This window comes from Barbus barbus (genome assembly GCF_936440315.1).
Source record: "Barbus barbus genome assembly, chromosome: 31".
In the NCBI taxonomy this organism is placed as follows: Eukaryota; Metazoa; Chordata; class Actinopteri; order Cypriniformes; family Cyprinidae; genus Barbus; species Barbus barbus.
Window position 1 is genome coordinate 9,799,833 of NC_136759.1, and position 14,102 is coordinate 9,813,934.

Sequence of the window (14,102 nt, forward strand, 5' to 3'; positions counted from 1 at the left end):
CTATTTTAATATTCTATTATAAGTTTCTATTTTAATTTATTTTAAAATGTATTTTATTCCTCTAAGAGCAAAGTTGATTTTTCAGCAGCCATTACTCCAGTTTTCAGTGTTACATGATCCTTCAGAAATGAGCCCGATAAGCTGATTTTGGTGGGGGAAAAAAACAAACATATTATTATTATCAGTGTTGAAAACAGTTGTGCTACTTAATATTTTTTACTTTTTCAGGATGAATAGACAGTTCAAAAGAACATTTATTAGCAATATTATTTTTTGTTACATTATAAATGTCTTTACTGTCACTTAACGGACCCTTTCTGTATAAATGTAATAAAATAAATATTAATTTATATATAAAGAAGAACCCCAGACTTTGCAACATCAGTGTATTTCCAAGGGAAACAAGATATTCAGCAAGAAAAAAAAGACTTGATTGTATTGATCTGGAACTGAATGAACCATGAAAGGTGGCGGTTGCAATGCCTCAATTGAAAAATAAGAGGGTTTGAAAGTTGCAAGTTGTTTTACAGGCAGAGCAATTTAAAGATGAAAGATTAAAAATGTAAACATGTTTTATTTTAACAGTGTGCATTGAAGATCAGGAATGAGTTTTAAGAAAGTAAAGCAGAAAAGTCCATTTTGATTTCATCCTTATTGATTAAGAGAGAACCAGCTGGCCACTGTATTCATTTTAGTTGTAAGCATCTGTTTTTGCAGACATGGGTAGTTAATCTTTTGCAAACAGAACAAAAAACTGGATGGGTTATTGCCATTATTAGACACAAAGAGCACATCTGACTATAAGCGTTGGACAAGCAGTGAGGCAAGGAAAGGATCATGACATTGTTGTGCCGTGATACACTGCATACTTCCAGTGTCGATTGGGTGGCAAAGATCAACCAGCTCCACAGTTTTTACAGAAATTGATGTAAAAGCAATTTTTACTCAAAAATAACAAAGAATCGTCAAGAAGCAAATTTAATTAAATGTGACATTTTTTAAAGTTAAAAAGTACAGCATTCATTTGAAAAATGCATCTTTTTGTAAGATTTAAATGCATGTTTTCTGAAGTATTATTAATTTGTTTAAAAATAAAAATCTTGACCCCAAGCTTTTTTATTTTTATTTAATGTGGCTCCATGAGCAAAAAAAAAAGATTTCAAACCAGTACTTCTGGGGGTTCCTGCACCAGTTGAGCAGCTGCCACTGAGATGAATGGAAATGCTAACGGATAGCCTTCTCCAGGTATTATAGACCTCCTTGGGGCAAATGCTCAGCAGGCCCATGCGTTAATCCATCTATGAGCAAGATATGCATGGAAAGAGTCAGACCCAGCACACTAGGCAGACAGCAGAAGAGGGAGTAACTTCCTGCAGTGGGAAAAGGCAAACAGAAAGAGAAGATGAAAGACAAACAGAGACAGGACTGAGAAATGAAGAACAGGTCAGACGAGCGAACCGCCGGACCATGGCACATGCAAACGCAAATATACTGAAACAATATAAAGGAGATTCTTACTTTGGTACAGGAAGAAGGTCACTAATATTGACCACCTTATTGTTATACGCCTGAATATTCTGAAAGCATTTTGCCAAAGAAAACACGAAAAGGGGTGGAGTGACAGGTGATGGAGTTTCTTTCTGTGCTGATCAAAAGGTGCATTTTGATTCAGAAAGATGCAAGATGCAATTAAGTCTGACTATATTTGTGTTGAGAGGGCAGGAGAGGACTTTTTTTTTTTTGATTGATTGATTGAACAAGTGCGGAAAGGTCTGGCAACAGAAAACCAAACAGAAAAAAGAAAGAAAACCAAACAGTCCAGGAACAGAGCAGATGGAAAAGTGAGAGAGGAATTGGAGAGAGGGAGGGGGTGGGGATAAGTGGGCGTGGCTTGTATTCTGTTCAGCCTATCAGACACAGGCAGGCAATGAGAACTGGTGTAGGAGCGAGTGAGAGGACAAAAGAGAGAGAGAGAGAGAGAGAGCGAGAGCATGAGAAGGAGAGAGGTAGAGGGAGATGTATATTCTCAGTCCCTCAGCCCATGGCAGAGAGCTTGGTCGCACCAGAATAGCGCAGGACAGTCCTGGTCCAAAGTCTGTTTCGGAGTGTGAGCCGGACAGCATGTCGGATTCCAAAGCCAAAGTCAACTCCAAAAAAGCCGGCATTCGGGCTGCTGTCATTCTGATCGGACTACTGCACAAGTCCAGACGGCAGAGGGAGAAAGAAAGGGACGAGGAGCGGTGGGTGAACTTTTCTTTTTCCCACCCTCTAGTTTGACCTGTGATTCAGATCTGGCTGTTGTTATTGGCCTGGGTGCTCTGCTTGACCTGCGTTTTTGTACGAGGTTTCTGGCTATGTAGGTCATCGTATGTACACTTTATACATTTATTGTCGTCCCAGAATGTGTTGTAATTGGGTCAGTGTATAGTAAAGGACCCTTTTTTGTGGCTCATTTGAGGATGTTCTCGTTTGCAACTTCCAAGCTTGTCTTTCTCCTCATATGCCCCAAAGCAAAATATATTTCTTGTTCATAGCTCAGGATACGCAAGCTCTCAATTATGTGCCATTGAAAAATCTCAACTGTTTGTGATGGAGAAACAACATAACACACAAATAAGACAATTGTTGAAATACAGTAAAAGTATATTTCTATAAAATTAACATGGATTGCATTTTTGGTTTTGAAAGAATATAAAGAGAAATGTTTAATTTAATCACAAATTTGAGAAATCTCAGCACAGTTTGAGGTGTTGTTTGACTGTTATTTATTTTTGTATTTTAAGTTTTCATGTTATTTTAGTAATTTCTTCATTTGTATTATTTTTTATTTCACTATTTAGGTTCAATTTATTTTTATTTAAATTTTAGGTTTTTTTTCAGATTTTTGGAAAAATCTCTATTTTTTTCATATAATATGTATATTTTATTTTAATTAACAAAAATGCTTTAATTTTAAATAATAGTTGAGAGTCTCCTGAAACACTTGTTGGTTTTTGAGGTCTTTCTTTTTTTTTAGAAAAAGCCAAATCTGCCTTGTTCTCTGTGTAATCTCATTACTGTCTAAGAGAAACAATTACGATAATAAGACGATTGCATATGTATTTTCATATGTACTTTGTGTAACCGCCCATGTACAAAGAGTTCCAAGCAAATACAGCACTGTTAAACAAACAGAGAGTAAACAGAGAGAGAGAGGCACATAGTTTTCACCAATCTCTCCTGGTCAGGGTCATCCAGGTCAGATCGTACAGTATGTGGAAGTTAATCTCTGAGGATGAGACCATGAAACTATTTCTCAGCTATCATTTACTCAGCTTCTCCAGTTGCTGTCTGGTCAGTAGCCGTGTTGCTCTATATCATCTGGCATCATCATCGCTAACAGTGGCCCCAGTGTAAACTTTGTCTAATCATTCATTATAAACTGATTTGACTGCATACTAGCACACGCCCAAACACACTCTTTTACGCAGGTGTTGTGCCGCTTGGAACCACAAAATACGATTTGTGTTCTCAGGCGCCGTGTGTGCAGATCCATTTGCATAGATCTCATCGATAACTGGCATGGTTACTGACATCACTGCGAGACGGCCCAGCTGGAGTCACCGCTTTTATTCCCTCTAGATCAGTTCTGTCCTGTTCTTCAGCTCAGATGTGCAGAGGAGAGTCTATAAATCAAACAGGCTTTTCAGAGTGATAAGTGGGGCATATTTATAAACGTTATAATGGGATTCACCTTGATGGCTGGGTGTTTCAAGTTTGGTCTGTGAGGAAGGTTATTGCTCCCTCTTGTTTTAATCGAAAGGTTGACTGGTGTAGTAATTGTGTTCTTTTATCTTAAAATTAAAGGTTTGGTACCAGATTTGAGAACACTTCAGAGTAGAATTTGTTCTCAGATTAGATTTGTTTGAGTAGGTAAAAAGATCTTTAAAAAGCATTTTCTTAAAGTATGTTTGTGTTGTTTGCCAATACACTATCCACTGAATCCCTTGAATAAATTTATTTAATATATAATATTTAATCTTGCATTATTTCTTATTTAATAATTGTTAACCTAAAAAAATGCTGACACTTTATACATAGCGACCAATTCGCACTATTAAGTAGTCGCTCATTACAATGCATTTTGTTAACATATTTGTTGTTTATTAAAGCACATATTCTGCACGACCATATTCTACATCCCTTATCCTATACCCAATATCTAAACTTAACATCTTCCTCACTAACTATTAATAAGCAGCAAATTAGGAGTTTATTGAGGCAAAAGTCATAGTTAATGGTTTGTTAATAGCGAGAATTAGATCTTAAAATAAAGTATGACCAAAAAACAAAAAACAAAAAGAAACATTTAATTTATTATGTTTTTACCTCATTGGCAGATTTTTGGGGCATAAAACAACTGTGAGTTTAATGCTTTATATAATATATAATATTTAATAGATATAATATTTAATGTAATTTAATATATTTAAAATTATATATAGTATTAATATAACATAGTCTTGAATTTTATAAAAATTAAATAATGAAATTTTTAATAATATTTAATCTTGAATTATTTATTTATTTATTTTTACCCCAATGGCAGATTTTAAGAACTTGTTGCACGCATAAATCAATAAATAACAGTTTTTGCATACTATTTTCAAGTGGGTTAAATTATATGTTTTCTGAAAACTAGTTTTAATGTAGTTTTGCTCCTCAAGTAAATTTATTTTATTCATTGTTATCTCTTGATATTTTTACTGGAAAACAAGAGAAAAAACACTTAAGATAATATTTGCATTATTTTTTGTTGTTTGCAGTCTCTCTACCAGCTTGACTAGTTTTATTTTGGTTATTAATAATTCTTTATTTGACATAATGTTCCTCATCTTGGCAAGTGCTGTAAGATGAGAGAAGCAGCGAAAGCATTTCTTCATAAATTCATTAAGCACCAAAGCAAATGTTTTTTCTGGTTTCCTGTTTCATTTACTGAAATCAAATTTTCTCCACCTTCATCAATCATTTCTCCCATGATCCTGTCTCCTGTAGCTCACATGAACTGCCTTCACCTCCTGACTCATTTTGTTTCCATCACACTTTATTTTCCTTCAGCCTTTTTCTCTTTTCTCCTTCACGTTGTTTCTTCACGTGTGATTTTTATCCCTATGCACCTCCGCTGTGCCCTCCCCCCATTACTTCCTCTTTGCTCAGTTGTTTTGCCCCCTCTCTCTCTTTCTGTTGTTGATAAAGCATTTTGATTAGTAGCTATGTGAAATTAAACTAAACCAGGTCACCTTTTGCCCTCTGTCTCTTGCATATAAACATACAAAGACTCAAGTCCTTTAGGTCAAAGGATAAGATTCCTAGCATAAGATTCCAGTTCAGTTCCTCATTCAGAACCACAGATGCATCATCGTCTGTAACTGTAAGAGCGAGTCATAGTGAGTACCTGGAAAAAAACATGCGGCTCATTCATCCAGAAGAGGCCGTAAAACAGACCTCTGACTGCCAGCACAATGGCAAAGCACACTCAGTGATATATACACAGTATGTCATAAAAACTCAAAGTAAAAGGCTCAAATGGCAGCACTATGGCGTAGCGATGGATTATGATATAATCATGTTCTTTATCAGTCCTGCTAAATGGAAACATTAAATGGACAGAATGTTGCTTCTGAAACTCCTTGAACATTTTGGGATTTAGAGTCAATAACAAGTAAGTGTGCCCATAATGAAGAAAACAAAACTTTTATTTAACTTTGTATTGATAATGTTCATTAGATTTTTTTGTTTAATTTTAATAACTCTAAACATTGTGGTGTACCAAGTATCAAATAACATTTAAATAACATTTTTCTTGCACCTTGAATATGTGTCTGTGGTGAAGGTTGTTACATTTTTCTTTAAAAGATACGTATGTGTGTGTGTGTGTGTGTGTGTGTGTGTGTGTATATATACATATATATATATATATATATATATATATATATATATATATATATATATATATATAAGCAATATCACACAAGTAGACTTGAGTTTTGGATGTATATTGGCACGGCTGTGATTCGGCCGTAGGTAATCACAGCGTGCCAATATACAGCAATATCTCACGTCTACTTGTGTGATATTGCCTTTATACAACAGTTTGACGGCATGAGTGTGTAAATATATTAACAAAATTACAACGGAGTGTCTTTAAAATCCCTCTTTTGTGTAGAACCACTTCCTTCAGCCACGAATTCAAATCTAAAGTCAACAGTTTAACAGCTGAGTCCAAGCATCCGTTACTAATTCCAAAACGTTACTTTAGAACTATTAACGAAGGAACATTGAGTTACTTCATTGAAAGCTTATTGCATTACTCTCTTAAAAGCTCACTGTATTATGTAGAGTATTATGAGAGAAAGAGATGGACTGGGCGAGTGTGATTACCTGCAGCTGATACAGCATTCATTCTTCAGATTGGTCTCATATTCACAATAAACATTAGTTTGGAAATCTGCTGAGGAAAGCGTTAGCTTTTTTGTAACGTTACTATCCTTTCATCTGTTATGGGTGATTTTGCTGCTCAATGCATTTTTTCGCTGCATCAAGCTGTTGTTGAAACTAAAAATATCTTCCGTTTATAGCGCTTATAAATTTTCAATGTAAAAGTCTTTACTGCTGACTCACTCATAAAAACAGTCTTTAGTCGCCTTCTAATGGCAGAACAATGTAACTAAAATCACCATCACGAACACACACCGCTTCTCTATACTAAACACTATTATTTATTTATATAAAATATTTTTTATTGAATAATAATATTTAATAAACAACAACAACAACAACAACAACAGCCATCATAAAAGTTGCTAGGCCGTTCAGTCAAAAGTACAAAGGTAGCGCTGTGATATACAGCATTGAATTGACATAAACATGAGATTTTGCCAAAACTTATCTTCTCTGGATCAAATTATAGATTAATGAGACCAATGACAACCGTTAGATTTACCCATAAAGAAATCCATCTCATGTTTAATCACTACAGAGACATCTGAGCCAGCTGTAAATTACAAAAGATCTGGCTGAGGTGAGGCGCTCTCGGGTGACTTCATGAGCGCAGAACGGCCTCTGACCATCTGAAGTTTTCAAATAGAAGTTATCTTTATTAACAAACTGCATATTTCAACTATAAACAAGAACATTCTCGCCTGAAAACCTCTTAAAACTACATTCCGTGACACAAAAACTGTAATATTTATAAAATGATACTGGATTTGGATGTCCCCCATGACACTCGTAAGAATTACCGCAAGCGGAGTGATACAATTACAAACTGTGAAACGGCTGCTGGCGTTCAGATATCACTCTAATATTGCACTCTTATCAGCCAATCAGATTCGAGGACCAAAAATAATTATTCTATAAATTAGTATATTAGTATATATAACTATTGTATTCTATATATACAGTACTGACCAAAATTATAAACGCAACACGTTTGTTTTTGCCCCATTTTCCATTAGCTGAACTCAAAGATCTAAGACTTTTTCTATGTACACAAAAGGCCCATTTCTCTCAAATATTGTTCACAAATCTGTCTAAATCTGTGTTAGTGAGCACTTCTCCTTTGCTGAGATAATCCATCCACCTCACAGGTGTGGCATATCAAGATTCTGATTAGACAGCATGATTGTTGCACAGGTGTGCCTTAGGCTGGCCACAATAAAAGGCCACTCTAAAATGTGCAGTTTTATCACACAGCACAATGCCACAGATGTCGTAAGTTTCGAGGGAGCGTGCAATTGGCATGCTGACTGCAGGAATGTCTACCAGAGCTGTTGCCCGTGAATTGAATGTTCATTTCTCTACCATAAGCCGTCTCCAAAGGCGTTTCAGAGAATTTGGCAGTACATTAGGGAAGCTCATCTGCATGCTCGTCGTCCTCATCTGACTGCAGTTTGTTGCACATTTTAGAGTGACCTTTTATTGTGGCCAGCCTAAGGCACACCTGTGCAATAATCATGCTGTCTAATCAGCATCTTGATATGCGACACCTGTGAGGTGGATGGATTATCTCGGCAAAGGAGAAGTGCTCACTAACACAGATTTAGACAAATTTGTGAACATAGAAAAAGTCTTGGGGCAAAAACAAAAGTGTTGCGTTTATAATTTTGTTCAGTGTGTATATATATATATATATATATACACACACACACACATATATATATATATACACATATATATTCCATATGTAATATGATTATTAATTTGTATCATAGATGCTTTTTGTATCACATGCCATTTTGCACCTTGAATATCCTTGCATGTCATGAAAAGGTCTAATTAACTAATGCTTTGCTTGTGAAATTATGCCAAAATACTAAATAAGGTTGTTTTTTTTCTCTGTATTACCCTCAATGAGTCAAAATTAATTAATCCAGAAACATACATATAATTAAACAGATATGTGTTGATCATGAACTATATGTTGTGTATTCAAGTCATTTTATGTGAGATTTGCATTGCTTTTAGAGTATTTTTTAATAAATGAATAAATCCCGGACATAAATAAGCATCATGTCAACCTCATAATTGATTTATAAGCAAAATCAAATCTTTTAGAATATGATCTGTCGTGTGACAGATGTGTTTGGCTCTAAGCTCAGATTCAGAGAAAACAGAGTGTGAAAACAGATACCAAATCAATCAAAATTCAATCAAAAAAATTTTCCCAGCTTCACTGTTGCCGTAGTTACTACATTTTACCTTTTATAGAGAAGTAGTGTAGTTGCCACTCATTATCAAAATAAAAATAGCTCTTCTGGTGTTTATGCATATATCTGTCCATAGAACTGTATCAGTAAGTGGAATAGTTGAGGTGACCCTGTCTCTCTTAACAAGTGCTCTGAGACGGTTTCATTGACAGGTTGTATAGAGCCTATTTACAGAGCAGTTGAATCGAGGAGGGTATTTTTAGAAGTCACTTTTCTTTCCCCCTTTCTCGCGCTCTCAAAACCCTGTGGCATCCTCTTTGTCTCCTGTTAGATTGTTGAGTTAGTGATATGGACAAAGGATTAATGCATTTAAAAACCCCAGAGGAGCACAGGTTGCTTTAATAGAGGGAGTGATATCAAAAGGCCTGCTCAATGCCAGCGTCTCACCGGCCCCCCTTAAGGCCCCTGTGATGGTCTGCTGAGACTCCTCCAGAGTCCAGGAGTTTGTTTAGGCAGAAGAGGGCTTCTTTAGGACATTTTGGATGCAGTAAACCTTCAAAAATGAACAACTGTCCAATTTGTTCAAGGGCAAATAAACACAAGCTGTTCTCATAGTCATGCTGGAGGCAAAAACGTACTCCGACTGAAAACTGTCAAGCGGGTGAAGGAAGGTACTGCTGATTTGAGAATGAATTTAATTTATTCAGACAGTTGGAAAGAGGGATTACGTATGAACATGTTTGTTTTTTGTACTCTGATTTGGTCTGCTCTCTTGACTTTATTATTTTCTTATTTTGTTTGAGTATTATCTGATTTGATAAAACTCAAGTGCTAGAATCACTTACCAAAAAGTAACATGGTGATACTATTCATAATGGTACTGATACCATTGTTTCCTATGATGATCCTACTGTGTGGGTCCTCATTAGCAATAGCAACATCTATTCTAATTTCATTTAGGAATTACTTTGAAGTATATATATATATATATATATATATATATATATATATATATATATGTGTGTGTATTATAAATATAAAAAAGTTAAGTTAAATATGTGTATATATTTACATATATAAACTGTTATGTGAACTGTTATAAAAATGATAAAATATTATCTGGAAAATATTTACTTTGTGTAAATTTGACACTTTATATATTTTATTTTATTTTTAGTGCTTTTAAATAGATTAATCGTGATTAATCGCATCCAAAATAAAAGTATATATATATGTATATGTGTCTATACAATATAATATATATTTTTTGCAATATATATATTGCATATATTGCTATATATATTTCTTAAAAATATACATATATGTAATATATACTGTACTGTATATACTGTAAATCATATATAAATATTTTTAAATTTAATTCTATTTTATTTTATTTTTCCTCAGTATTATGAACATGGAAGAGAATGCAGGCGGAACTAAATATGATCATAAGCAAAACTTTTTCATTCCTGACTGCTTCACTGCTATTCTCGTCCTGCTGAGAGTTATTAGCCAGTCCTGCTTCTATAGGGTGTCAAGCCTCAGAGCAGTTGCCATAGTACCGAGGCTAGTCTTGCTAATGTGTAATGGCGACTGAATGGCTTTATTAATTGAGTTATTGATTGTCTACAGACGGTGTTGGTACACCACAGGTAGAGTAAAATGAAGAACAGGTGCAGAGTCAAAGGCCAATCGATTTCCTCTCAGAAAAAAATGCTCTTTGTAGAGATTTATAATGGCCAGATTTATATATTGTGTCATTAAGTGATCATAGAACAGCTGTTTTTTGTTGTTGTTGGAACTAGTTATTTAACAGTATGTGTGCAGAAGGATAAAAAAAATCCTAGCACAATACATTATTCCTCTACTTTAATAGTTTGTTTACAAAAGTTAAAGAAAAAAGACTGAATGCTTTAATTGAGCCCTATTGAGTGACTTTTACACGCCCTCCTAATTCTTGTTAGCACAACAGGGACTAAAAGCAGAGAGGGTTTTAGCAGCACTCATTATCGATTGTTCCTTTTATGTTGAAACGTTCTGTTTCAGCAGCAATTATTTCTTAATTAAATTTCCATATGGAGTTCATCCAAATTACCTTTGTACAAGCCATTTTCATTTGTGAGTGTGTTAGTTTGTGTACACAACTTGTGTGTGACTGAACAAGTCTATGTTATGTTTGGGACACTGACCGCTGTCCACATTTCTCACTTTCTATAAATAGCTTCGACATATCATCGTACAACAGGAAGCAGCACTCTGACCACTCCAACAGCTATCTGAGGAAAAGACATTGGGTCTCATTCACTAATAAGTGCGTACGTTTTTCGTATTTATACGCACATTTGAACTTCTCACGAAAACTTTCCGCCTAATTCAAAACACGTGCGTACGCACATGAGCTTGTTCTTAAACTCGTTCTTCTTTTAGTGAATCTGGAGTCTTCTAAAAGAGCGCCCGCGTGCACAAGGTTAGTGATTAGCATAATACACGCCCAAACCAACTCCATATAAGGGCTTTCCGCAAAGCGGCACTCGTCTAGAGAAAGACAATTATGGCATCGAAACAAAAGACAAAGAAAAATAACTTTAACGATAATGAACGTGAGGTTTTGCTATCGGAGGTGGAAGCCAGAAAAAATGTGTTATTTAAAAGCAACTGAACAGCCATTCATCACTCTCAGCAAACACATCTGTGCGCCAGAGCCGGCGCCAGGGCACCTCCATCGGGGGGCATTTAAATTTCTGGGGGGTGGGGGGTTATTCGTGAAGAGCATGCAATCTGTGATCGCGTGCAGTTGCTGAGTTCAATTGCTTTCTTATGTGCGCTGTTTTATCGGTACTTTCGCTTTCAAAATCGATCGCGTTCAGCAAGGAGGGGAGAGGATGGAAAGTGGGGAGGCACAGTAACTCGTTTGGGGGGCCACGGCCCACGAGTGCCCCCCTTGGCGCCGGCCCTGCTGTGCGCTCTCTCCTTAGAGCACGCGCCGCAATGTCTTCAAGCAGTACCAAGTGTGCCATGCCTCCAAACACAAGGTGAGAAACAATAATCACCGTTTATATAAGCATAGATCAGGTGATTTGTTGCTTGGACCTCTAATTTTATATATATATATATATATATATATATATATATATATATTTATATAATTGGACCTCTAATTATTCTTTATTATCAATTTTAATGTCTAGTTACTTTTCACCCACCCTGTACATAACATATCTAATTATATGTGGGGTTCTTTATACATGCTTATAAGGCCCTGGGCGTACATGATTATTGCGTACGTGTGGTATAAGTTGTTCTTGAATTTTTTCGTACATTTAGAATAAATTTTAGTACGAAAGTTTTTGATGAATCATGATTTATTCGTGAAAACGTCCGTACGCACATTTCACGCAAAGATTTGTGCATACGCATGTTTAGTGAATGAGACCCATTGTCCTTAAAAGACACTGGTATTGCTTCCCATAATCCATTGCTGGAAGAAGAATGATAAAAGACTACCTCAGCATATGGACTGTCAGTTTAGCTGACAAGCAGAGCTTTGACACTGTCATAATAATCGTGTAAGCATATAGATAATGTTTAGGCCGCAGACTCAGATGAGCGTAATGTATCTGTAAAACAATGAACCTGCAGGAGTGTATTGAATTAGTTTATGCAAGCAGAACAAATACGCACTGCCATTGGTAGGTAACAATCTAATTGGCTGAATATTAAGTTCATTACTGCAGTGATGTGGCTGAAGTTTCCCATTTGAAATTATCAAAGAGGGAATAATCAAGTTCATTATTGGTTTTCATGGGTCAAAAATAACATTTATAATTAGGATTTAATTGTCAACCCTCTGGCAATATCTCCTTTCCTGTAGTCTGGTGTCCTCGCCTGTCCTATTTCATTTGTTAGTGATAATGTATAGTCAGCATGTCAGTATCACAAAATAAAGTCCAACAGGGTAAACAGTAACCGAGCTTAATTATAAATAAATAATTGAATAAATTAACACACTAATATTTTATTTTATTTTGTTTTCATTATTTTATTTTATTACAATTTAAAAATATTACTGTGAGTTATTACTATTTGAATATATTTTAAAATGTAATTTATTCCTGTGATGGCAAAGCTGAATTTTCAGCAGACTTTAGAGTCACGTGATCCTTCAGAAATAATTCTCATATGCTGATTTGGTGCTCAAGAAACATTTCATATTATTGTCAATGTTGAAACAGTTGTGTTCTTTCATTTTTAATTTTTTGGTTAAAAACTGATCTTTTTATTTTTATGAATATAAAGTTCAAAAGAACTGCATTTTTTTTCAAATAGAAATCTTTTGTAACATTATAAATGTATTTACTGTCAATTTTGATCAATTTAATGCAATGAAAACAAGTATCATTTGTTTTTGTAATTACTGATCCTAAACTTTTAAGTTGAAATTATTTTATTATGTGAGAAGAAAGAGACCACAGAGTCTTACGAAATCATATTTATTTAGGAAATTAGTCACTGCCAAATATTTCGACCAATCAGAATCAAGACAGCTGTGTTACACTTGCATAACTTGCATAATAAATACTCAGTCTGTATGTTGTCTTTTTCTCTTCAGAGTGTATTCAAAGCATGAGGCATGTTGCCGGAACATTAGATAATCATAATCACTGGGCAGATGTGATTAGTATTGAATCAGACCTAATTAAAGATGCAGATATACAGCCTTGTGATGAAACTGTGGACTGGAAATGAAGTGAGACAGCGTGTGCTGGACAACTAGAGATATCGCAGCTTCCCGCTTCTCCCTATGAGCTGATAAGATTCTAATGAAGCAATAACTTTGATTTACTGTGATTGTAAATTGTGTTTCAAGGCTGCTGTAAGGCTTTATTCATAAGTAAGCATCATAAACGTACTCTGCAGTCGAGTTCCAGGAAAAAGTTTCATGTAGCTTTCTAATAATCCTATTTATAAGACTTCATCTTTCCATTGTGCGCAGCACAGCAAACCTCTCAGCCTCTTTTCACATCCCTCATTTACATTTTATGAATTTAAACACATGAAATCTTGATCACAGTTTGTTCTTGTATAATGAATTAAGCCTTCATTTAGTCTTAAAGGAATAGTTCAGTCAAAAATTATAAAATTTGCTTAATATTTACTCTCCTTCAGTTCATCAAAGATGTAAATGTGTGTGTTTCTTCATTGGAACAGATCTTGAGAAATGTAGCAATTTATCATTCACTCATCAATGGATCCTCTGCGGTGAATGGGTGCCGTCAAAATAAGAGTTCAAACAACTGTTTCATTAAGGCGTTTTAACTTTAAACTGTCAATTCAGACCAAAATACCAGTCAATAATCCATAATAATGTTTATTACTTGTGGATTATTATGATGTTTTTATCAGATGTTTGGA

General features: G+C 35.1%; 1 protein-coding gene across 2 annotated transcripts in view; it reads left to right on the forward strand.

Annotated features, from left to right (window-relative positions):
• Nucleotides 1-1,931: 1,931 nt before the first annotated feature.
• LOC306851441 (rap1 GTPase-activating protein 2-like) overlaps nucleotides 1,932-14,102 on the forward strand; it is a 53,616-nt gene continuing 41,445 nt past the window's right edge. For both annotated transcript variants that reach the window (XM_079387671.1, XM_079387672.1), the window contains exon 1: nucleotides 1,932-2,240. In XM_079387671.1, the coding sequence (XP_079243797.1) occupies nucleotides 2,017-2,240 (224 nt within the window). In that variant the 5' untranslated portion in view covers nucleotides 1,932-2,016. The remainder of the gene's footprint in view (nucleotides 2,241-14,102) is intronic.